Source organism: Dromaius novaehollandiae, unplaced genomic scaffold (genome assembly GCF_036370855.1).
Source record: "Dromaius novaehollandiae isolate bDroNov1 unplaced genomic scaffold, bDroNov1.hap1 HAP1_SCAFFOLD_84, whole genome shotgun sequence".
In the NCBI taxonomy this organism is placed as follows: Eukaryota; Metazoa; Chordata; class Aves; order Casuariiformes; family Dromaiidae; genus Dromaius; species Dromaius novaehollandiae.
In genome coordinates this window covers 27,780-53,617 of record NW_026991408.1, presented here as the reverse complement: position 1 = coordinate 53,617, position 25,838 = coordinate 27,780, and the positions used below count along the sequence as shown (strand labels likewise).

Genomic DNA, 25,838 nt, shown 5'->3' with positions numbered 1-25,838 from the left:
GCTGCTAAAAATCCCAATGTTCCAGGTGCCAAGACACAAAAGTCCTGGAGCTGCCTCTTTGGTTACTGTTCATGTTGTTATGTACTACATGCAATAGCAGGCCATGTTTTAGTAGTAAAAGATTATGCTCTTGTATGTCACATTCAGACTGTGAGCAGTCAATATGCTTAATGCTATTGAAACTATACTTTAAGACTGCCATGACTGCAGGACTAAAAATCACATTAAAGACAGACATCCTTCCACCCACCTCTATATGTACAGCATAGTTCAACAGAAGGACCACAGCTCTAAGTAAAATTCTCCAAAATAATTTGCTGTAATTTCACCAGACCATAAAGCACTTACCAGTTTTAAATCCAACAGTTTTTAGGAGTATTAATACTCAGCTGTACTTAACATGATTCAAATGCATGGAAGACAAACAGTCACATTTACCTATTTCTGGCTGTGGTATCTGTTTTTTCTTAGGCTCAGAAGTGGTAACTTTAGGTGCTTCTTTTTTCAAAGGTCCTGAGCTTGGTGGCTGAGAAGGAGCGAGCTGAACCAGCTGGGGTGCCTGTTTGCCAGTCCTTCTGGCACCAGAGGCAGGAACCTGTTTGGGCTCCACCACTGGAACAGAGGAATTCCCATCCTCATGCTTCTCCTCAATGGGCTTACGGGCAGGCTCACTGCTCTTCTTCACAGTATTATCTTCTCTTGTTAAAACAGTCTGAAGAGCTTGTTTCTGTCCAGAGTCCAACTGGTTCTTTCCAGAATGGCTTTCTTTCTTTTCATTTGCCTTGGATTTCTTCTCTTTCTTTTTTGCAGCTAGGAAGAAAAATCACCAGTACAGTCATGCAGATGAAATTGCATGACTTCAAATAATACACAGCACTTTTTTTAAAAGGAAACAGACATTTTGATGTCACAATTTTTTGCTGTTCCTTCATATGACAGAAAAATCAGTACTCCAGAAGAAAAGTATTTTTGCCAGTAAAATTAATGCACTTATGCCAAAATCTCTGTTCTAATATTTTGGGCCTCTATTCTGACAGATCAGTAAGCAAAATGCTTCTGTAGTAACTGCACAAAAGAGAAAGTAGATTTTGTATGGTGAAGTTCAAGGAGTTTTAAGACAGCCACCTGATCACTGTCACGCTAACACGTGGACCTCCAATAGTGCAGTACTGAGAATGCTGAGATTTAATAGAATACGTATGCTGGCTCACTTAAGCCCTATGTCAGAGACAAGGAGGCTCCAAGAGATCCCTCAGTCCCCATGTCATTCAGGAACAGGTAAATCTCTGACAAATGCTTCACCTGAAGGGCAGAGGGGAGACTGATCAGTCATCATCAGCAGTTCCCTACAAAAGGGAGGAAAATCTACAAGTCCAGTGCTGAAAATGGCAGCCACCATTATGGTATAGAAGCTGCCCCTACTCATACCTCTCTTACAACTTCCATTTGACATCATCAGAACAGTCAGACTCCCTGTTAACTTTTGGTTTCACACTAATCTTTTATAGCTCAGCATGGCCACAGTGACGGCATGAAGAAAAAAGTTTAAGATATGAAAATTTTCACTCTGGTGCTACACTCAAGAGGGAAATCTTTTAGCCTACCTTTAGCTTGCTTCTGGAGATATGCTTTGGAAGGCATCCATTGTAGATTCTGACACTTCCTCATTCTACAAAGAAAAAAATGTTTTGCAATTAGAAATCGGAAGAAAAATGCACAGACATTAGGAATGCATTCTGTAAACTTTCAACATGAAAAATTAGAAAAAAAATTATGAATTCACCAGCCATTCAATATTCCCAATAGTCTCTTCCAAATAATTTTTAATATTTTTTTCTTCAGAAATATTTAAGACCAAAGCAGCTTTTTATTTTCCCTTGTATTTTCCTTTTGGTTTGCCACACTCAACACACAGTTTTGAGGTTAATAGAACTGCCAGTGCCATAATTGTTTCACTGGAAAACCCCCCACTGACTATATTTCTTAGATACCGGCATTTGAGAAGTACCAGAATACTTCTAAGAGCTCTAAGAAACCAAACCGCACTCTCTGAACTGTAGCTTTTATGTAGTCCAAAGTTAGGCCATTTCAGACAAAAGGAGTCACTCTACTTATATGGAGTGGGATTGAAACCACGTGTTTGATGTGTTCTACTTTAATTCCTATTTTTCTTACGTTTGCCACGCAATGTCTCCAATATGCTAGGCTAGACTTTGTTTCTTGCAGCAGGGCCCATGGTTTTGAAACCTTGCCCAAGGCCTGGGCAAAGCTACTAAGAGTGTGACTACTTACAGATTGTAGTCTGCAGAGTGTTTTCACACAGATGAGCACTACACAGCAAGTCTCATGGCTACGCTTTATAAATAGCTTTCATATCACAACAATCTCTATTGATAGCACTTCACTTGCTGCCTTTTCAGACAGATTATCTAGTCTGGTAAAATTGACTTAATACAGCAATTGAAAAAAGCAAAAGGTTCAGACTAAGTGATATGTATAAAAAATTAAAAAAAAAATTAAAGGAAAGAGTGGTATTTCTTAGTGACATCCAGAGACATCTTTGTTATATTAAGTTTACATACCGGATAAAAATCAGTTAAAAAACCAAGTTCTTCAAAAATGCCAGTTGAGAAAGTAAGAGAAAATACTTTTTTTGGTTTTGGTGCCTTTCTTGCATTAACCCACACTACCATAGTAATGAAAGTCACTGATCTCATACCAAATGCTTTACAATCCTATGCCAATTTCTTCCACTGGGGAAAATAAGTTGGAAGTGAAACATAGAAAAAGAGCTCATAGCCAGCACACCTGAGATCAGCATCTAGCCTCTTAAATCAAACTGTTTTCAGTCCCTACCGCAACGCAGCCTTAGTCCAGGCCAAAATCCTTCGAAGCCCGAGCTACAGGGGAAGTCCATCATTCCCTACCCAAGAGTATAGGTATGCTTATTCCACCCAGTGTAGGCGTTAGCTAAACAATTTCTGAGGCACGCACTTACTTGCAGCACTGCTTCTTTATATTGCGCCCACCAAACTTGGGTTTGTCCAGACAGTTAGTACAGACGCCGCAGTCTTCCGGAACCTGACAGCCTGAACACTGCCCACAGCGCCTTGAGCGTCGGCCCTTCTTCACCGGAGGTTCTTGCTGTGCCTTGTTTCTGGTAACCGGCTTAATTGGTTTGATAGGTGGAGCGAGAGGTTCAGCCTCTTCTGAGCCAGCTACTGATGACTTATCTGTCAAAAAAAAATTCTAATGTGAATTCACATATATATACACACACATATGTACACACATATATGTACATACACACACACTTCAGCAGACTGAAAGCTTACTGTATAACACATTTTTATAAAAAAATTAACTAAGGTTAAAAGGATTACTAACCCCGTTAGAGTAGCATTTTAATAAAAAAGCACCATTCTGTTTAATGTACTTTCCCCTGTTAATTACTTAAAGTGATCAGTTGTACAAGTTCAGATACCTACCGCATATATTATATACGTATAGATGCTACTAAACAAAGTCGTGAACAAACAGATTGTGTATGAATCCACAGATGCAAAACTAAAATACCTAACTTACCATCATTTCCCATGGAAGACAGTATCTTCTCTCGTTCTTCCCACGGTAAGGCACTCAGAGTGGGCATGTCATCAGGAAACACTGCCCGCTTACGGCCCAGTGCAACAGCTGCTCTCCTGCAAACATGTTTTATTCGTGGTCCTCGAACTGATGTTTCTGATGAATCACTCTCTTGTCCCTAGATTTCAGAGTACGAGAACATACAGTATTCCTAATAAAGGTATCAACATGAGATTGGAAAACATGCAACAGAAACTTCTAAGTAACCTTGAAAGAGTTAAATTTTATCTTAGCTTGCACTTCATACAAATCAGAATAAAAATAAGGACACAGCCTTCTAAGCCTCGGTTATCCAAGAGAGGATAAGCTTGAAAGGACAAGAAGTCTTACTAATTTGGAATTAGAAGGTAACTTCCTCCCAGCTACTGGAAACTGAGCTCACTCATGAAGCCATAGTAGGGCATTGGTATCAGAAATTCAAAGTGGACTGGAAGTAGGATAAACAACTAACATTCAGTACTAATTGATCTGGTGGAAGAGAAGCAAATCGAGCTGTTTGATAGCTTTGTCGCTGCTAGCCTTTAAGAAGAGGGGGCTGTGTTTACTGAAGTGTTAAAAGAAACGTAGCACTTCAGTGCAATTTTCCATGTTTTCATCATATGATTCTGAAAAACTTCCTAATAAAAAAACTCCCCATAACAGCTAATTGTGAGGGTCTGGGCTTCTTAATATAAACGGGCCAGACATACAGAAGCATGCATATCTTCATTTCAGGGACGAAAGCTTTGAAGTTTTCTATTTAAAATATACACTAGTAATTTTAACACTGGTGCCATAAAGGAAATTAATAGTTTAACTATAAAGGAAATATTCTCTGAGAGCGTATCGATGCCATAAAATGCCTACCTTTTTAGCAGTTAAAAGGGACTGCGGAAAAGGGTCTTTTTGGGGTGAGAGGAAGAGGGGGAGAAGAGAGGAAAGCAATGGGAAGCAGTTTTCCAATCAAATCCAAACTCCCAATGAATCTTACTCCCTCCCAGAAGGAACAGATCATCACAATGTAGAGTTAGTGAGGTGGGGGGCAGAATCTCCTTTACCTATAGAAGCCAGCTGTACACATAAGAAGGGTCTACAAGAAACATCCAACACCAAGAAAAGACTACAGCAATTTGCTAGAAGCTTGCTTTTATAAACTCATACTGTTCTTGATGTCAATTTTGCTTAGATTTATATAGAGAAACCTAATAAGCAACTAGTCTGAACTGTTCTCTAAAAATGCAGGCAGCTCCATCTTGAGCTGGCTACAGCAGCTTTCTCTCCCCCTCAACTTCTGCCCAGTGCTTCTCATTTTCAGATCATTTACCATCTGTTGCACTAACAGCTACTTAGCTTGGTATGTTAATTCTTCACTTTTCAGATATGAAAGCTACTAGTGATTTTCAGTGAAAGTTCAAAATAAGATGCACTCTAGCAAAAAAAACTTGAAAAAAGAGATACCTGTGCTTTTGGCTGATCTACTTGTTTGAGGGACTTGCTCTTCTCGATCTTGTACAGCTGGGCTTTTGCCTTTTTCAGGAGACTGGCTACCCTTTTGTCAGTCATTGGCAGTTTGTCTGCTTGAGCCAACATAGAGCTGATGGAGGAAGCGGAATGTTTGACAGTGCTTGACGAAGGAGTGGAAAGACGCAGAGCTTTTTCCTTCTCCAAAGATGGCACAGTGGGGCTGAGGTCCAGATCTGATTTGTCTAACCCCCCTCTACCTTTCTTGGTTTTGGTTTTGATGGTTGTCGTGTCTACCAGAGCAGCAGTGGAAACATCTGCCACAGGATCTATTGCTGTAGATTTTTTCCGTCCGGCAGTTTTTTTTGCAGAAGATGATGCTGCAACATCTTCACTGACAACTTTTTCTTTGGGCATTTTACCTACAGGAAACAAAGCAGAGCTACTCTGAATTTCTGACCCTTTTCTCCTTTTCTCTTTCCTTGACTCCCGTTTGTTTTCCTTTTCTCTCTCTCTGTCTTTCTCTCTGCTCTTGTCCTTCTCCACACTTTTGTCAGCATCTTTATCTTTGGACAGTTCCTCTGTAGCCCTGTCTTTGTTTCTCCCTCTCTCTGTCTGGGGACTTGACGTGAACCAGGGAAAGAGAGGAGTAGGACTACTAGATGAGAAAGGCTCTGCTGGAGTGCTAGTCTGCTTCCTTGGTCTCTGGCTTCTCTCTGCTGATTCCCCAGACTGCGTTAGGGAATGGGAAGGAAAAGTAAAAGTTGAATTTAAGGCACTAGTGGCAAGAGAACTAACAGAAATGCTAGTTAATGAGGAAGAGACAGAAGACTGTGGGGTGAGAGTTGTCAGGTCAGAGGTACTAAGTCTCCCACTTCTTGTCCTCATGGAATGCGAAGGAGATCTGGGTTCTGATCGGATAGGACTAAACACTCTCCTCTTTCGTTTTCTAGAAGATACACCTGTTGCAGAAGTTCCTGCAGTGGTTCGACCAACCGATGAGGGCAAAGTTACAGATTCAAAGATTCTGGAGTGGGCCTCGCTTGGAGTGAATCTTGGAGCTCTCAGCAGAGGACTTCTCTTGTGCATGTCAAATCTTGTTCCAGAATGCAGAGAAAACAAGCGTGCTGGAGCTGTAGCACCTGGCGGTGAGAAGCCAGATGCAAAGCCAACATCCTCTGGTGTCAGTGGTGGGGGTCTGAAGTTATCAAATATTGGTTTGCGAATAAGACCCTCTTTGGCATATTTTGCTGATGAGAAGTACTGCGGTTCTGACCTGGAATGCTTTAGAGAGGTCCACCTAAATGTTGGCTCTCGCAGAATTGATTTCCGTTTCTCTTGCATCGGTGCAGCAGAAGTAGGAAGAAACGGTGAGGCTAACGGTATGGTTGGAGGCATAAGCCAAGGGGTATGGTCTGAGATGCTGGAAGCAGGCTGCAGCGGTGGGGGAGGAGTGAGCAAAGGGGGAGGAGGAGAAGAGGAGGACTGCTGCTGCGGCACACTTGGTAAGGCTGACAGCTTTTTAGCAGTCCTCTGGCCAAAACTTCTCTCTGTTATTGAAAATCTTCTGTTTCTCCTGTCGCTGTTATCATTTTCAGGGGACTGAGAAACAGGCAGAGGTGTGTGAACTTCGGGAGTATTACTCCGTTCTTCAGAAAGCGTCTGCATCTCTTCAGAAGCTTGAGAGTCTGTAGATGTATCAACGCTAGGGCTACTGGACCGTGAAGAGTCTGAAGACATCTGAGATGAATGCTGAGAAGCAGCACTGGATTTTTCACTGGAACCACAGGATGTAGCACTGAACCTGCTGTTTGGCGTGGATTCTAGTCTGGATATTTTAATAGGAGGATCATAGTCTTCATCTTCAATAAACCGCTTAGGTGTTTTAATTATACGTGAAGAGATAGCACTCACAACTGGCATGATGAACTGTCGGATATTTTTTAGCTGGGTTCTCCCCTTTCTGCCCTGTAGTTTAGCTGCCTCTTTCTCAATCTTTTTTTGTGCCCCCTTTTTAGCTCTCTGCAAGAGTTGCTTTGCAATTGCTGCATCTGTCCTTTTTGTGGAAGGTATAATCCTAACAGGCTTAACCCTGCGTGGACTCTGTCTGACAGCAGTCTTTTCTTCTTTTGTAAGAGGTGGCGTGCCATCCTTCTCTTTACGTATCCTTTGGGGTTTCTCCAGCTGTGAATTAACGACTAAGGTCGAGGAAGTCTTTAAACGCTCAGAAGACGGCGGCCTACCTCTCCTGCGTACGATCTGAACACTTTTCCTCCCAATCTGAAGTTTTGCCCCAGGCTTAAACTTAGATTTTAGTGGGGAGAGCTTACTAGTTCTTAATTTCTTGATTTTTGTTGCTTGCTGAAATGTAGTGGACGGTGACCTTTTAATTTTTTTCAGACTTTCTTTTTCTTCTTTACTTCCCTTCTGAACATCTGATGCGTCCTTTACTTGTGACAATTTGAACTTCACGCTAGTAAGCGTTGGAGGTCTTCCTCGTCTTTTTTCCCCACTTTTCAATTCCTTCTTCTTTACTTTTTCCATGGATGTGGTTTCAGACTTGCTCGAAGGGGAACACACTGATGACGAGTCTGACAATACAGCTGAACTTCGGTCAGAACTGCTTCGGGGCCTCCCGCGAGGTTTTCGTGGACTAGACTTAACTGAGAGGGAAGTAGAGAATGCAGATCACACGTTAAGTTTCCCCGACTGCTGGATCAGCATTATCCAGATGCACACAAGAATGTACTCAGTATAAATCACACTACCTGCACAACTTGCCAAAACATTTCAGTCCATCAATAAATAAAAATACAGTTTTATCATAATACCTGTAAAGAGTTCCCTCACAAGAAACCTCTTCTTCCACATAAAATGTGATTTAAATAATTTTTTTTTAAAAAGGACGCTTGCCTGTTTACAAAAACTATATATGCAATCTCTCAAAACCAGCATCAACTTAACTATAAAAGGGAGCAATAACTCCTAAAGGCATGTATGATGTTTCAAACACATTAAAAGAGTTGTTAGCAGATCACAGCCAGTTAGAGGGGGAAAAAAAAAAAACCAAAACTCTTCTCTAGTACCATCCATCTGCACTGCTAACAGATAGGTCAGAAGGCAAGAACAACGCGCAGGGGGAGGCTGATGTAAGATAATTTACTAAAAAGGTTGTTTTTAGTTTTCAAATCTATTTAGTACTCGGGATTGCACTTAGAATCATGAAGCAGATGTGCAAGACTTGATTACTCACCTCTACCGATGCATTTCAATCCATACCCACTAACCCAGCTATTCCCGTTCTGGGTCTTCACATATTTCTGACAATGTGCTACTTTCTTCATTGAACCACCCTATTACCAAGGCTCTCCACAACAGAATTTGCTGGCAAGGCCAAACTGAGTAGAGTATTGTGGTGAGAACACTTATTCACAAGAATCTAAATCAAGACTAAACTCATTTGCTTGCAGTCCAACCATGATTTGATCATACATCTTGAAAGCTAAAAATACAATTTACTACAGCTTATCCTTAAGTCTTCCACATTTGTTTCATTTCTTCAACAACAAAGTTTCACTTACAGCAGATAATTAATATATTGCAAGGTATGAAAAAATTCAAAACATTTTTTTTTGGTGGCGAGGGGCATTTCATTTGTTTGTTTTTGCTTTTTTTTTTTTGAAGGCTAGATTGTTGCAACTATATCTTAGAAGAAATTTTCATAAGAAATAATGCTTACTTTTGAGCCCAAGAACTGACACAAGTTTTCACTAACAAACTACATACACCTATTTTTCCCTGCAACTACTTACATCTACCCACAGTTGAACACACTCCTTAAACTAGATCCTTATCATTAAAATGACTGCCTCTCTAAAATGCTAACATCAGGTTATGCGTGCTAGTTTCTTTAGTATCACTCTCTTTTTCACTCAGCGTTCCCCTACTCCACAACAAATCAGACCTAAAGAGACCACAATGACAGCAAACGTCTAAAACTGAGTAAGTTTAATCCAAAGACTGCTATGACTTTTATGTGTATGAGATTTGAAGAGACTGAGCTTCCTCAAGGGAAAAGCATGTTTTGCTGAGATTCTTCTGGAAAATAACTATTGCAACAAACAAGAGAGACATGACAAAACCATCACAAAGGAAAATACAAAGTCAGCATCCAATGCTGATACTTGAACGTACCTGTGGGGGACCTGGTGGGGCTTCGTACTTTGACCTCTTCATCTGAACCAAAACCTAAGAATTGTTCATCCTGCAATGAAAAAGTAGTTTTAAATTTGAAGGCATGGATATTAACACTAAACATTTAACTATGATCAAAGCATGAAAAGATTCTAAAGGATTTGCCCCTGCCAAGTAACATACCCATATTTGTTCTTCTAACAAATAATTGCTAAAAAGGAAATGCAACTAGTATATATAATAGCTATAGTATACAGCTACAGCAGGATGAAAGAGTTATGGGGAAACAAAGGACAAATCTACATGAAATCAAAACTTTAGTGCATCAAATCTGCTGCTTGTATCAAAGCACAAAGAGAGGTCTACTCTATAAACTATTATTCAAACTACCCTAAAGACATACTCAAGCAAAAAAATTATTTTTACATGTTTATTTTTCTAGTACAAATGCAGACTAACTTCCTCCCAAACTCATTTAGAAGTCTCTCTGGATGAGCAGAAGCATGTGAGGTCTGTAATTCTGCCCCAAGCATTGTGGAGTTTAAGCAAGGCTTCTGGACTCACTCAAGTCCCTTTCTGACAACTAGCCACTTTCCCCGAAGGAAGGCGTGCCACTTACTTGCACAAGAACCAGCAGTGATGCCTATGGCCTCTGCAAGGAAACTGCAGCAGGACAGAGCCTCTACCACCTCCAGAGACTTGCACGCAGCCAGATGAATCCCACCCCATCAGTTCCACCTCACCACCACCTCCGTGCCTGGCTAAGGAATAAGTTCAGCTTCACTGAAACTACTGACAGGAGGTCAGAGTCATCTCTAATATGTAGACTTCATTCATTCACAACGGCCACAGTCTGAAATAGCGCTGAACAGCTAGAAGCACTGCCGACTCGTACGGTGCCAGAACAAGCTTTCTCTCAGAGCAACCAAAGGCAGCTCCCTGTTGTTCCCTCTCCTACGGCTCCCAGCAAAGTTACCCCCAAAAAAGCATTTCTTGCTGAGGGACCACAGCCTTTACTGACTGCTACACTTCAAAGAATAATGAAATTAATAGCCATCTAGGTGACACTATTGAAAGTCAAGGACAGTTTTCTTAACAACTGACTCTCTACTACATGATTCTTGCTAAAATGTAAGGTTTTCTTTTTAATTCACTTTAGATTTTGCCTTTAAGAGATGAAGACCTGACTTGCATTTTAAAGGTTTTCACTGACAGAGGCAACAGAAAATAAGAAAAATGGGGGGTGGGGAGGGGTGGGGGGGACAAACTCTGAAAGAAGAAAAGGTGCAGAATACTGGATTACAAGCAAAATAGTACAGACCTACGGTGCAAGACAACAAAGAACATGTTGGTTCTACAAGAAGTTATTTATTCATTAAATGGCAATTTTTGGTACAGCAAACCGAGGCAATATTGCAACACGACATTAAATGTACCCTGTTCACATTAAGACAGTTTTTCTTCAGGCAGTCTGTAGAAATGTAAGTCCTAATCATCTACTGTAACACGTTTTTATGTTGATCCAGTTTTCCTAGTGCAATCTCAACTCAGGCAATTACGTTCTCTACTCTTCAAGTCCCTCTGTAGCTTGGACAGAGTATGTCCTTTGTTGCTTCCTTCTCTAAACCATTGTTAATGTTGCCGTATGCTAGAAAGTAACTATTTTATTCCACTCCAAAGGTGCCTGTAATAACTCTATGTTTTCTGTAACAATTTCTCTCTGCCAAAGCTTTGAGACAAGGAAGTACTACAAAAACCGGTATACTGTAACTGAAAAGGTGCTACACTACTGAACAAGAAAAGTTTAGCAGTGCCAAGAAATAAACGATACTATTACTGGATTTAGCTTAGGCCCAATATAAGATTTCAACAGTACTTGTTAATAACAACAACAACAACAACAACAACAAGGAATAGGAAAGCAACATAGCAAAGCTTTTCTTGCATGTTGATTTCAAATATTTTCTCAAAACAGTGCCTGTCTTCATCTTCTGCTCTATAAATTCTTAATTCAGCTACTTACAGGATGGACCACCAAGCAAATTTCAGCTACTGAACCAGAGGTTTAGTTTGAGGATCTTAAACCACACATATGGAGACCATTATCTGTCAGTTTGCCATGAAACACCTATTAAAGTGGGGACTTAGAGGTGCCACTTGCCACTACCCTGTGTGACCAGACCTACAAACAGGAAATATATTAAGGTATCAGAGTACGCAACAAACAAAAATACACCAACTCCCCTTTGGGAGCGGGGCCAGCCTGACCTCCCAAAACGGCGGGTTCTGCACCTTGGTAATCTGCTACCTGCGTGGAAGTTCGCACATTGAGAGTTACTACCTCAAACAGATATCATCAAAGCACCTTCTTAATGTTAACTGCCTTTTAATCAGCAAGCGTAAAAGCTGAAACATTTCAAACTTTTCTTCAAATGACTAGTTTTCCTAGGTCCAGAAGCTGAGAATATAGACCCGCTACTGATGACCGGGCAAGGGGTGGGATGGGGATGACAACCATCACCTATATTTGAAAGAGCTCTCTCTAACATTAGACAGTTGATAGGATTTATAGATGTAAAAATACCAAGTACTAGATACCTACCCTGTGAATATTACTGAAAGCTGTGACAGTACTCACTGTTTACCAGAACTGCATTATTTTACTATTTATTGTAACTGACTTGGAATAGGAAAATTGTCTTTACATGTCTACAGGCAAGTTGGAACGTGATAAAAAGAAGCAAGGATTAAGAGAAACTGTTTCTCAATTTTTTGTTTGGTTTCCATTCGATGATCCTCGCTATTAAACAATGAAGATAGTGTACATTTTGTGAACAGAAGGCCATTCAAGTTTTCAACATAACATGTTATGTTCTAGCGAGTCAATTTCAACATATACAAACTCGGGCTGCAGTTCACAACTGCTGTAAGCAAATGCAACTGCACACTGTGGAAGGGGTCAGTGCAGCCTTTCCTCACGTTCCCCTTGCCTGTCTGCTCTTTCCAGTTGCAGCAATGATGCCAAGAAAACAGGAAAAGGCAGTGATAAAGCAATACAAAAGAATTACACCACAAATCCAAAAGCATTGTTTCTACCAGATGAATCTTGTATCAGGCAGACTCCAAAACCTAAGACCGTCTCCTTAAAAGAATCCAGGACCTGTTCCTGAAAGGGAGAAACTACCATTTCTCAACTTCAGTCACATATTAATAAAAACCAAGCAAGTACGGAGCTGTGGAATAAATGCTGCAGGAGCGCATCGCTCCACGCTCATTTTGCACACAGCACTGCAGATCGGTCGCCTTGTCACGCCTGCCTGCCACTCCCTGGAGCACGTGGGCTCGCTGCAAGATGTAAACACTCCTGCACAGGGACTGCCTCCGCAGGGCACGCACGCCGGGCGGCAAGGGTCTCCCGCACCAGCCACAGGGCCTGCTGGTAACTGAAAGCAACACACGCTGAAATATTCTGAACGCTGAGACAGAGAATGCAACCAGATAAGCAATAAGCTACATATGAACACAGAAACGTAACCCAAACAGCCGCTTACTCCAAGTAGTTTCTTCATTACACCACCAAGAACAGAGACCTGCCTCATCTTCGAGCACACAATAACGTGCACATAGCGTACGTTAGCTGTAAATGCCATACGAGGCTTACTTCTGCGTAAAAGCAGCACGCTTCTTCCAAGAACACCAAACTTACTGCCATGAGCAGATGAATCTTTCAATGCATGCTTACGGTCCTGTGAATGAGAGGTGTTAAAAAGCACTAGAGAGCACCTCTCTAATTCAGGGAGTCAGGAGAACAAGCATGCTACAAGTAGGTGAGATATAAGCACAGAGACGGTGAGCTGCCCAAGACCAGGGATTTTCTGGGACATCAAGGCACAGAGCTTTGAAATCCCAATTCCCAATCCTTCCTCTAAGTGCTAGACTGTATTTCCTTCTGAGTTCAGATATTGGCATTCAATCCCTGAACTTGCGATGGCTTTCAGTTTCCTTATTTTCTTCCCTTTTCACCTGTTAATTTCACCATCACTCCCACTATGAAATCCTTATATTCCCCTTTTCCTTACCCTTCCAGATATTTCAATAGCAGATCACAAAAGCAACAGCCCAGTGCTAGTTCCAGTACCCGCTCTCCCAACAATTTCAAGCCGTGATGACTATCTCATGAACCTCTCCCACACCCAATCAGGAATACTCACCGCATTTCTATACGGCTTGTCTTGGTCCCTATTTTTTTGCATCCTGCTCACCTGACATCTTCCCTGCCTCTTCAAGTACTACAACAGAGAATACATTGGAGCTGTGGAGGATGCATCTTGAAATAAGCATGCACGCAGCTACAGGTTCTGAAGCAGGAAAGCAAGTGCTCTTAGCAAGTAGGTTGCTGAGCTAAAAATGAGAAAAAGAATGAAGCCTCTTCTTGCAGAGAGGAAGACTAAAGGCGTTCTAACGCATACAGAATCCCACCAGCCATCTCTGCCACATCTACCTAAGGAAGGTGGAACTCTGTATAATTATTAATCCTAAAGGCCACTTGAGTGAAAGAAGACAGCAATAATTTGTTTCCATAAAATCAGTTCCAAGTCTCTTGGCTCCAATTAAACAGCTTCCCAGTACTTCATTCCTTTTTTGAGTAGGAACAGTTCTGAACTCATGCCAGTAGCTCATCACTGTAGTTCCAGAACCACAAAACTGCAGGGTGAAAAGCACACCTCTACACAAACAGAGTTCTTGCTACCACAATTTCAATGTATTCAGTAAATGCAGAAGTTATGCTCTAAAGACTATTTGCTTTTCCAAAAGACCACTTAATATACACAAATTATTTTCTAGAAGAATTTACAGGATTGAACGAGCAGCTATGCCTGGCCAGAGAGGCAAGCAAATTCAGAGTTTAATCTAAAATAATACCTTATACCAAAACCACAGTTACTGACAATTGACTTACGCATGTATGAAACACTCACTGTTAGTCAACTATTGCAAATCCCAGGTGACAACGGAAGAAAGGCACCTAACACGTGAAACGCAGTCTTTAAATGGTTCTAATTTGCAGCTTTAAAGCAACAGTCAAAAACACATTATGATCATATACCAAACACTCCTAAAACCTGAAAAACAACAAAGTTACCCCAAACCAGCCTTAGTGAAAACACGTATGAGCCTATCTGTTAAGAAGCACCGGGAGAGACAGCTTATATACTTGTAAGTACTCCCTTTGCTTCAGTGTTTGTATACACTAAAAGCACTTGTGCAATTCTGTTTTCAAGCCTCATAGTAGTCTATCTCACAGAAAAGTTAATAATGTCAGTAAATATCGTTGTGAAAGTTAAGCTTTCTCCCTAGCAAAGTGTGGAAAACAAAACAAAACAATCAAGGTGAGTTCTGGACAAAAAACAAATCTGGAGGGTAGCCCTGACATGCTCATGGAAGAAAAGGTGTCACTATAGTATACTACATAAAATATTTACATGAAGAGGAATCTAAAACTGGTAAATTCAGAGAAAGACTTCGAGCATTTTAAACAGAATTCTCCATCTTCATATTGCATACAAATACTTAAAAATAAAAGATTCATATACGTCTGACACGAGCTTTTATTTAAAGGCTTCTTCCTTTCACAAAGGTCACCATGGGGTGAGATGCAAAAATAGATGCCGTCTAATTACTATTTGTTACCCAAACACTGCTGAAACACCTGCATGGTTTTACCTTTTCTATTCTGGTTTTACTTAAAAAAAAAAAGTTCTGAATCTGACTTTTGCAGGTGTTTACTCTGGAAAGGATACTGTCAGGGCTTGCATCAGACCTCTCCTTAACTCAGTTTGGTTCATACATTTATTTACCCACTTATTTTGCTATTTCACTTTCCAGAAACAAGTTCAAACCTTTTAAGAACCTTGTGCTCAGCCAACAGGCCCATGTGCAACTCAGTAAAAGCAGAATGCAGATGTAGAAGGCAGGTTACCTAACCGCTGGATTTTAAAGCTTCAAATTCTCACTTGCGGCGCAGTTTCTACATCTGCTCACAACTCTGTTATCCCATCAGATGAAACCACAGACTGGTTAGACTGAACATGACCTTATAAAGGCAGGAAACAAGGTTGTCAAGGAAAGGCCCAAGTGCTACAGGCCGTGGGGTATTTACTAGGGTCCCCCTTCTCAAATTCAACCCAATAGTGGTGTCTCCCATGTACTAAGTTAGCATTAATGTTATTTCACTTTCATTTATACTCAATCTTCCCAATTACATTAATATTCTTTCTTTCTAAGACCTGTTGCAAAGCATCAGTATGATAGAATGTTTGCTATTTTTAGATATATATACATATAAATATATAAATATATAAATATATATATATATATATATATGAAGAAGCAGTCCTTAGATACACACACATTGCAACCTTTAATGAGCACAAAATCATTCAATTGCTCTTAATCACCGAAGGAAACTAATCTTCCAAAACCTTGTCCTTACAATATTCAAAATGTAAAAAGACAACTAGGAAAACTAAAACAAACAAACAAACAAAAACCCCCCAGATTTCTGTATTTAAAAGCATTTGTTGACATGTATTTAGAGTTGGGGGGGAGGGGGGAAATCTTTCTACCCCCAGAGAAAGCCCAAATTGCCAGTAGTAGAAACTTGCAAATACAGTGGTTTTGTAATTAGATTCTTGAAGATGAGTTGCATATATGCAACCCATGAGTTGCAAATCTAATTTCCACTAGCAAGTGTGACAATTGGCACTTACAAAACAAAGAAAGAAGTGCAAGTCCCCTGGATAGGATGACCTCAGTATATACAAGTATTTACAGGGGGAAAGAAGTTAGCTTTGTCTAGCATGTAAAGAACTGACCAATATCTAACAGACAGCAATCACCCTCAGCACTTTACAGAATGAAGATCCTTCAGAAACCATGAGGTTGTGCCGAGAAGAACTAATTTGCAAAAATGTTGACTAGGTGCATTTAAACCCCAGGAACAGAAAATAAATATGCCATTACACTTATGACATTACAGTTTGGTGTTCAAAGGTAAAAGTGTCACATGACAGAAGCGTATCTTCTAACAGCTGTTCTTCTGCCCAGAACAAAATACTGGGACTGAAGCAGCACAGGAAGTCATTACCTGATTTTCTAACATTCCAGCCACCCTTCCACCTTTTTTGTGCACTTTGTGAAAAGCAGTACGTACTCGATCACAATTGCAACTTTTACTCCCCCTAAGGAGTTTTTCAGGTTGGTTTCCCTCCTGCCTGCCCCAGAGGAGATCTCCATAGAAGGGCTACTGAAGAAGGCTGGAGAAAAGAAGAAATATATATGATTTCCTCAGTTCTGCAGAAAGCCTCCCCATTTCCTGCTGTCCCAAGAGGCAGTTCCCATAAAACTTCACAGAAACTTTCTATCCCAAACCCACCTGTCACCAAACAATTCTGAAAGACACAAACAACTTCTCTACATATATTTGGAGACTAGGACCACGAAGCAAAAAACAAAACAAAACCACAACTGTCTGACAGCCTAGAGTTTCATCTGCCTGTATGTTTATTTGGCTACTATGAATGTTTCGTTCATTTTGTTATTTTTGATTATTATTTTGTCTGCAGGTACTAAATCAGCACCTTCTATATTTTCAACAACTGCATGTCAAAATTCACTGCTGGAACCTGCATTATTTTTGAACCGAGCACCGGTAACCTACTTTTCCAAAAGGATACAATAAGTCTGGCTTTGGCTTAGTATCCTGGGAATGATCATTTCTTCTTATTTCCCACTAAGCAGTCACCAAAACTGCCTACAGTAAAAAAACCCTATTCAAAAAGCAATTACTTTGGCTTCATGTACAACCACAAGTAGCATGACCACTATGTCATTCATGTTTGTGAAAAATACCTTTCTGAGGTCAATGATATGGTCACGAATGTCATTGAACAATCTAAGAGAGACTTGTAACTGATCAGAATTAGAAAGGACCAAGAAGGCCAGTAAATCCCAGCATGCATTTGCAAGGCTAAAGCATCCAGTCAGTTGCTGCATGTCAAAATCCAGTTCTGAGGCAAATTAAGTAGGAACAGGCTCTCTCCAGCTTTGTTACCAGAAGTTACTGTAAAGCACAACAGATGGAGAATGATTAAAAACCGTAACAGTTTTGAACATGACCCCATTTACCTGAGAAAGAATAACGTGGCACAAAAAAGGTCATTCAGGATTATAAATAAAAGGATGAGAAAAGGCTCGTCTTGGGCCAGACATGACATCTAACTAAGGAGGCGAGGAGCGATCTCTTGATCTAGACAGCAGAGCTTCCACCTACTTCTCCCAATAAAACATAAGACTATGTAAACTAGCTTAAACCTCAAAGTTGTGAGCAGATGAACAAAGGATTTTCTTGAAGTAACCTGGTTACTTCCATAACAGAAAATTGCAAGCAAATCTCTATAGGAACTAAATTAATCTATTACAACGCTCTTGAGCAAAATTATTTTTCATGGAAGTTCTGACTAAAGACCTCAGAGGAAAATCCATGTTCAGATGAAAAATATCCTGAAGGTATGGATTTTTTGATCTCTCTCCAAGGAATAATAGCATAACTCATATCATTATGGATTCTTAAAGCTGCACAGGACCATCGTCAAAGCTGACAGTCAGAAGCACTAGAAACGGCAATGCAGCTGTTCCAACCAGCTCTCAAAGAGGTTTATTTAATTTCAAAATAGAATTATCTGAACAATGATTTACTTCCCTTCCTGTTCCCCATCTTGGTTTTGGCCCCGATTATGCAGCACCTCATCTTCTTGGAAAGAGATGCTATTTTTAGAAGCTCATTCAGAAGCTTGCTTAGTAACTATGGCGCGACATCTAACAGACTCCTCTTCTCTCAAAAGAGTAAACATCCTTAGAGGTTGGCCACATGTAACCCCCAAGACAAACACTGGGTGCACTCTTAGCTTTTGACTGGAGTGGAGTCATCTGGTAGTTCAGGAAGATGCTTCACAACTGATTGCTAAAGTTAATTCTTTGAAATGCAGCGTCACTAATGAACAGCAGAGCACTGGGGTTACTGTTACATACTTACCAGGCTGAGGGCCCACTCATCCCTTCATTCTTTAACTGGATGAGTATCCAGAAGCTCAGAATAGGAATGACGCATAAAATCTACCAGGACTTCTCCTCAAAACGGTACTGATCTACACAACATCTTCTTACAAGACCTTCCTGAAAGCAAAGTAAAACTTCACAATGTCACCTCTACCCAAGACAATTTCCAAATCAGAACAACAGAAAGACACACCCCTGCTGTTGGTTTGCATCTATACCCTCAGCAATTAGCTACAATACAGACACGATTAGAACTCCAGCTTCCAAATTCCCTCAGACGATACCTAATTTCAGATTTAGAAAGAGCAAGCTGCTCTTTATTGGGCTCAAGCTCAGAGAGCACCCATTGTAACAGTATTACCGAGTATATAGATCAGCCTCTCCAGCTTGCTAAGAGGAAAACACAAATATCCAGTGTTAAGAGATAAGAATACAGTTGCTTTCTCACCATTGGGCCAAAACTGGAGGCAGAAAAAACTAACTTACAACAGTCCATTAACAAAACACAATCAATCCATGTTTTCTGCGGAGTTACGGCTCCATCAACTCAGCCTATGCTCTACACTCAATACTTTACAAATTATATATAATCTATATTCCTATATACTATAGGAATAATTCTGATTGATTGACAATTTTCACTCTGAACAAACAGGAAATGCTTTTTAAAGCACCCAAAATGGTTTCATTTGGATGACAACAAGCTTTCAGTGCTACCTCTGAGGAAAGGGGTCATCCAAAGTACTACCTAGAAAAATTTAACTTGCACCCCGTGAGAGAAAAGCGAGACCACAGCCTCCTGAACCACATCTAACAGAGTTCTGGCAACACAGCGCTTTTGGCAAGCTAAATCTCTCTCTCGGATCCATAAATGAACGTTTAGAACACAATACTTCAGCTGAACTTGGACAACCGAGAACAGGAAAGAATTCTAGAGGTTGCTTTTAAACAAAAGCAGACATAACTAACAATCAAAGTTGCCCAGAAACATCAAAGCAGGAGGATGAAGCACTTCAGATACTTCTGCATACACACAGCTATACTCTAAATGGCCATATCAATGCATAAAGAAAAATCTTTAATAGCAGCAAACTCATTTTCACTTCTTCTAGAGAAATACATGTCACCCAACAAAGAATTAAAGCATTTTAAAAATATTTTAACAGCTGAACTATGTGTTTTCTGATGCAGTGCAGGGGGAAAAAAAAGCATTCCCTTTTACGAGCTCTTTTGCGGTATCCCTTTAAACTTAATGCCCAAGAATTCATTTACAGTCTGTGCACAAGACTGAACTGAGGAGATGGACCATAATGAGCTTTAATATCAACAGCGAGAAACAGAGGCTTAGGTAGCATGGCTACCTAGTTAAAAGGATTTGCTGCCCAAGAATTATCAAATTTTAATAGCTTGCAAGAACCCACATTCTTTGCCAAAGTCATCCTCAATGGCCACCAAACGCGAAAAGAGAAATCAGATACAGTTTCTCAGCAGTGCTACTCTTTGTCTGCCCTATACCAATATTTCATCACAAAACTATCTGGTCTAAATAAGAGACTGGAGGGGATGAGAATGCCTTCAATAAATGTCATACTACATTTTATCCAGGCACTCTACAGGATAAATTGAGAAAGAGACCTTTGCTGAAGAGAAAAGCTTTTGCTGTCCCTTCAGAACCAAGAAAACAAAAGCCCCTCTACCAAAACACTCCCTCTGAATGAAAGACCAACATGTTTTCTGTTTATCGAAACAAAAATGCCTCCTTTCCTCAGTTTTATTTCATGTAAGGCAGCGCCCTTTTCTGTTTAATTCTCAGCGTGTAAAAGCAGTACAGGTAGCAAGCTCTGGCATCACAGCTAGAAAATGCAGCAGGCACATGCCATCACACATGGTCTCAGGAGAAGAGTTCCTGGGCATGCTTTTAACCACTCGTGTGTTGAAACCATTAGTACCGTTTCACATATATTCAACAGGTGAGGAGGAGGCAGCCTCGACATGGAAGTCGACATTGAAAGTCTGTTAAAAAGGCTGAAAAATGAACAACTGTCCCAAAGAGTTACCCAACCTGTTCCCTCATTTCCTCCAAATGCAATACAGTAAAATCTGTAGTTCAGTACTTCAATAAAAAAAAAAAAAGCAAAAAAAAAAAAAAAAAAAAGCAGTGAAATACACTGCTGCAAGAGTCTGTCCTATGAATTTTACAGTTGAGGGAAGTGCAATGTCAAAAAGTCCCAGAGCAAACAGGTCAATGTACATTACTGCTGCTTCTTCTGAGACTACATTATCTGTCACTCTTGTCACCAAGAAGTGTGACACGACATTCTATCAAAAACACTACCCTCCCCCCAAAATCCCCAGAATCCTTTCCTCCAAAAAGCTTCACAAAACCAATACTCTAAAAGTTTTGAGTGCTTTGTAACACTGATTGAATCCTGGAAACAGGAAACTGGCTAGGATGGCTAAAACATGTACTTGAATTTTCACACTTCTGACAAATGAGCTCCTAACTCTTCAGAAAGGAGAGCGAGCACGAAGAAAAGCAGCTCTCCATCTCTTGGGCTGCCATCAGTACTTTCTTGTTTATGTTCTGTTTTAAACCAAACTTCTACCCAGAAGCAGTTGATCTCTCCATTCATACATACTAATAATGTCACCAATAACAGGCAGGGCTCTGTACACGCGCTTCACAAGTTAAACACCCAGGCAGTTTTATAATGACCATTCAGCAGAGAATTAGGAAAGAAAATTCTCAGGCAGACAGAATTTTAATACAAGTGTAGGAAAGAAATTATCAGTACTTTCAGCTCAGGCATGACCATGGCCATGGCCATAATAAGGAAGCCATTCCTCCCAGCACATGAATCCAGTACAATTTCAAAACAAGTCAGCCATCAGTGAACATCTGAGGCTCTAACATTTACCTCATAAAAGATTATGGTCCATGCACAATTACAGCAACACTACTAGAGTCACGATCATTACTGTTATTATTACATTTTCAACTCCTTTTCAAGTTTTGGCAACTTAAGTTTTCACTTTGAAACTGATACAGATTTATCAAGTGAACCGTCAACATGCATCCACCACACGCAGTCAACTTCCATCTCCTAAGGCTTCGATTAAATCTCAGGGATGGGGAGGGAGCCCTGAAGTGACAGATCTAACAGATATATAACAACCACACACAGACTCCTCTTATACCAAATATTTAAGTAACAAATCAAGAAAACACAGCTGAAGGTTTTTAAACCTTGCAATAATTCCACTTATTACTTAACTGTCATTCATATCAGCAGAAAGGATAACATTCAGTATGAATGCCATTTTTTCCAACTAGTTATAGCTTTACTATGCAAAAAATCCCCACTCACTCTTACTGTGCCAAAGTCAAATATCACAGTCTCGCTCCCTTAGAGCAAGCAGGTTTCAAGATAACTCAGTGAAAAACTAAACCGCAACAGAAGCAAAGGATTCATACAAAGTCACCAGAAACTGGGGAGGAGGCAGTGACATCCTTTGCCTCTCTTTACCTTTAAAAAAAGAAGAAAAAAAACCAAGTAGTAATAATTACAATGAAATAGCTTTTTTAAGATTGTGATTTCACTGAAGAAATGAGAACTGTCACATGACCCAGGTGCACTCAGAACTCAGGTACCTTTTATATTACAAATAAGATCTGCTACATTCTGCAGCATGGCAAAGGAGACAAGGGAAAAACTGATTATAATACTTGCTCTGGAGTTCTACTTTCCTATTAAATCAAATGAAATGTTGATATTAATGCATATTTTTGGTAAGTACTTACACAATTTAAGACCAGAGTGCAGCGTGCTGTTCAGAAGTCAAAAAAAAAAAAAAAAAAAAAGCAATCAGCATGGAAAACGTACATAAAAATATAGCGCAGCTTCTTCCACTTTGCTTTGATCACTACAGATTCCTAAACTCAAATTGTTAATTAAAGATTTTATTCCAACGCTGAATGCAAACTCAGCTGAAGATTTTAGTTGGCATGGTTCGGGGAAAGACCTCAACTGCGGAAGAAAACAGTGCAAGTGTTCAGTGGTTATTCAAAGGTCATAATGAGTCCTAATAAGCAGAGGACTCCTGGAAACCCCTACTAGAAGGAAAAAAGCTGAATCCAAATTCAGGTACCACACAAGCATCAGAACTTTACTCTTTCAGCAAAAACGCATGGCCACCCTCTCCTTTCAGAAAGGCCACCGGCACGCACCCGTACTTATTTCCTAGACGTATCAGAGCTTTCTCCGCATCCCTCACTCCCACCACACAGAAAGTCGTACAGCAGGAAGGAAGGGTTTTTCCTAGAACTTCTGATGACCAATAGCTGTGGTGCACGAGTTCAGAGCAGCGAGACCTTTGCTATGAAAAAAATCCATGCAGTATAAGTCATCAGTTAAGAGAACTCGGTCTTTAAAAAGCAAAAATACTTTGGCTCTTAATTATCACTGAGGGAAAGAGATGTTCCTATACTGGTGATGGGAAGAACAACTACTGAACCAGCTGAAGCTGTACGCCACACAATCTACAAGAGCATCTGCTTGCCTAATGTCTCAGAACACTATTAACTGTCGTAATTTTAGAGTGAGAAAGCACCCTGGGTCTACTCCTTCCTCGCTCATGAGTGGATGAGTCTCAACCTACAGCCACCAAGTTACAAGCCAACTTTACCATTACCTTCCACTGCATATAATATTGTAAGGCAGAATTTTTTAATCGCTCAATAAAAACTCTTAAGATCTAAGAGACACTTTCTTTATCAACTGCTAGCACCAAGGATTTACTTAACTATTTTATTTTTAAGCAAAGATAAGCTAAAAAGCCAAACTTGCAAAGATCTTCTGAGATATTTTAAAGGTCTGAGATACAAAAATATACTTTAAGACAAACTGAGCGGAAGAAAAACAAATCCAATGTCATCCTTAGAAAAAACAAAGCATCCCAACCAACTCACCTTCCCCTCATATAAAAACTTCTCCGCTTGTTAACTTTGTGGTCAGACTGGTTAGCCAGATTTCAGTTGTTTCTGCCAGTAAACCAGCACTTGTGAGATATTAACCTCTTTTAAGCAGATATAGTAAATTCCATTTAACCCAAACTATTACAAATAGACAAGTTTACAGATATTATAAACAACAACCTGTAAGAACTTTGTATTAAATAAAAGGGATGCTACTGGACAGTTTGAGTTAAAAGCGTCAGCGTTGTATTCACTAGGTTAAAAGTGTTTCCACGATCGGCTCTGAGTCCGCGAATACGACCCCCCTCCTCCAGGCACCGGAGCCTGCGGGAGCGGGAACTGCAGCCCAAGACCGACTCCAGCTCAGCCGGGACCGACTCGCCCTGCTCCACAGCACCTAACAGGCAACGCTAAACGCGAGCCCGAGAAACGTAACTAAAACGTGCTTTTATACACACATTAATAGACTCAGATACTACCCGTGATGAAAAAGCAATGCAAACGCTTTTTGAGAGGCTAAAGGACATACAAAGATACGCTCACGCGCTCCGCACCTGACGATTTGCCTTTAGAACAAGAGACACAACCAGCCGTTACGAGAAACGCGCTCCTGGTACGAAAGAAGTCGGATTTTTTTCTCTTTTTTTTTTTGCCGGTGCAATGACAGAGTTAAGAAGCGATGCAAAACAAGCAGCACAGAAAAGGACTGGTGCAGCCTGTAGTAAGCAACACACCCCCATCATGTCTTCCCCGCTCCGTCGGTAGGTGGGCTGTTGTCAGACTCCTGCTCTCGCTGGCTCAGGCTTAAGAAAACGCAGGCAAGACGAGCGCAGCGCGGCCCCCCCGCCGAAAAGGGAAAAAACACCCGTGAGCCAGCTGGTCCGCGCAACTGCACCGCTTCCTCCCCGCCCCGGGGGCTCGCTCGGCGGCCAGGTGCAGCCGGGGCGGGGGGCGGCTGCCGGCACCGCCGCCCCCCCGCCCCTCACCTCGCGGCGGCGGCCGGCGCTCCGCAGCCCCGCGCGGGGGGGCGGGGGGGGGGGGCTCCCTCCCCTGCCCTGCCCTGCCCTCCCCGCCGCGGCGGGAGGATAATGGAGGCGCGGCGGCGGCGCGGGGAGGACACACCGGCGGCAAGTCGCGTGCGCGGGGAGGGACCGCGCGGCGCGGAGGCGGAGGGCGGCCGGCGCCCGGCTCCCCGCCCGGCCCGGCCCCCCGCCCCGCGCCCCCCGCTCCGCTCCGCTCCGCTCGGCGGCGGCGGGGCGCGCCCTTTGTGCGGGCGGCGGCGGCGGCGCGGGGCGCGGTAGGTGTGTCCGGGCGGCGGGAGGAGCGCGGCGGGCGCGGGCAGGGGGTGTGCGGGCAGGGGGTGTGCCGCCCGCCGGGGCGGAGCGGGGATGCTGGCGGGCCGGGACCGCGCTCGGGCCGCGCCGCGCCGCGCCCTCCCTCTCCCGCCCGCCCCTCCTCACCTCTCCGCTGCCCGCCTCGGCGCCGCAGGCCGCGCGGAACCGCCGCAGGTTGATGCCGATGGCGGCCGAGACCTGGAGCGCCGCGTCGAAGCCAGGTCCCACCCCGGCCGCGGGGCCCCCGGAGCCGCCGGAGCCCGGCGCTGCCCCGCCTCCCCCGCTTCCCGCCGCCCCGCCGGAGCACGGGCCGCCGCGCTCCCCATCGCCCGCCGCCGCCGGGGCCGCCGGCTCGGCGGCGCGCAGGCTCCGCACGGCCGGCACCCGCAGCCGGGACCCCCCCAGCCCCCGGCGGCCCCAGCCGCCGCTGCCGGGCCGGGCAGGGAAGCGCCACCGACCGCTGTGCGCCATCTTTACTGTGAGGCGACGAGCCAGAGAGCGGGGCCGGGCCGCGCCCCGCGCCCTGCATATCGCTCCGCCGGCCCGCAGAGGCCCTGCATACCGCCGGCCGGCATGCAGGTTGCGGGGCTCCGCCATCCCGCCGCCCTGGCACGTGGGTAAGCCATGCGCAACTGGTGCTGGCCCCGCATAACGCTGGGCGGTATGCAGGGTCCCGGGCCCAGCTCCCAGCGCGGCCCCCCGTCCTGGATAGCGCGGTTCTCTGCCTAGCAGCCCGTCATAACTCCGAGGGGGATACAGGTGTGGGGCACCCTGCCAGCGAGCCCCAGAACCTGCTTGCCGCATACCGAGACCGTAAGCCACCACCATAACCACGACGGCAATACCGAGTGAAAGCGCGAGCTGCTGGCGCCCGGGACCGCGCATACGGCATAGCACGCCCCGCCAGCCCCCTGCATAGTCCCAGGGCGTATGCGGAGCGCGGGGCCCCGCTCGGCGCGGCCCGGGGCCCGGCCTGGGGCATGAGGCGCGGGCAGACGCCCCGCGTGCCAGCGGCGCGCAGCCAGGCCGCGGGCCCGGGCGGGGGTAGGCCTGAGCCCGGGGGCCGCCGCTCGCGGGGCCGCGACGCCGTGCTCACCTGCTGCGACGTGCGCCAGCCGTGCCGGAGCCAGGGC

General features: G+C 43.0%; 1 protein-coding gene across 5 annotated transcripts in view; it reads right to left on the bottom strand.

Annotated features, from left to right (window-relative positions):
- Positions 1–25,235, bottom strand: part of LOC112991639 (histone-lysine N-methyltransferase 2A) — a 55,852-nt gene extending 30,617 nt beyond the window's left edge. For 3 of the 5 annotated variants that reach the window (XM_064504159.1, XM_064504160.1, XM_064504161.1), the window contains exons 1-7: positions 24,832–25,235; positions 9,280–9,349; positions 5,083–7,748; positions 3,586–3,763; positions 2,999–3,233; positions 1,605–1,669; positions 439–810 (exon numbers count right to left, since the gene is read on the bottom strand). In XM_064504159.1, coding sequence (XP_064360229.1) covers positions 439–810; positions 1,605–1,669; positions 2,999–3,233; positions 3,586–3,763; positions 5,083–7,748; positions 9,280–9,349; positions 24,832–25,176 — 3,931 coding nt within the window. In that variant the 5' untranslated portion in view covers positions 25,177–25,235. Of the gene's footprint in view, positions 1–438; positions 811–1,604; positions 1,670–2,998; positions 3,234–3,585; positions 3,764–5,082; positions 7,749–9,279; positions 9,350–24,105; positions 24,217–24,831 lie in introns of those variants that run through there. The other 2 variants (XM_064504163.1, XM_064504162.1) reach the window with 2 other exon arrangements.
- Positions 25,236–25,838: the final 603 nt, after the last annotated feature.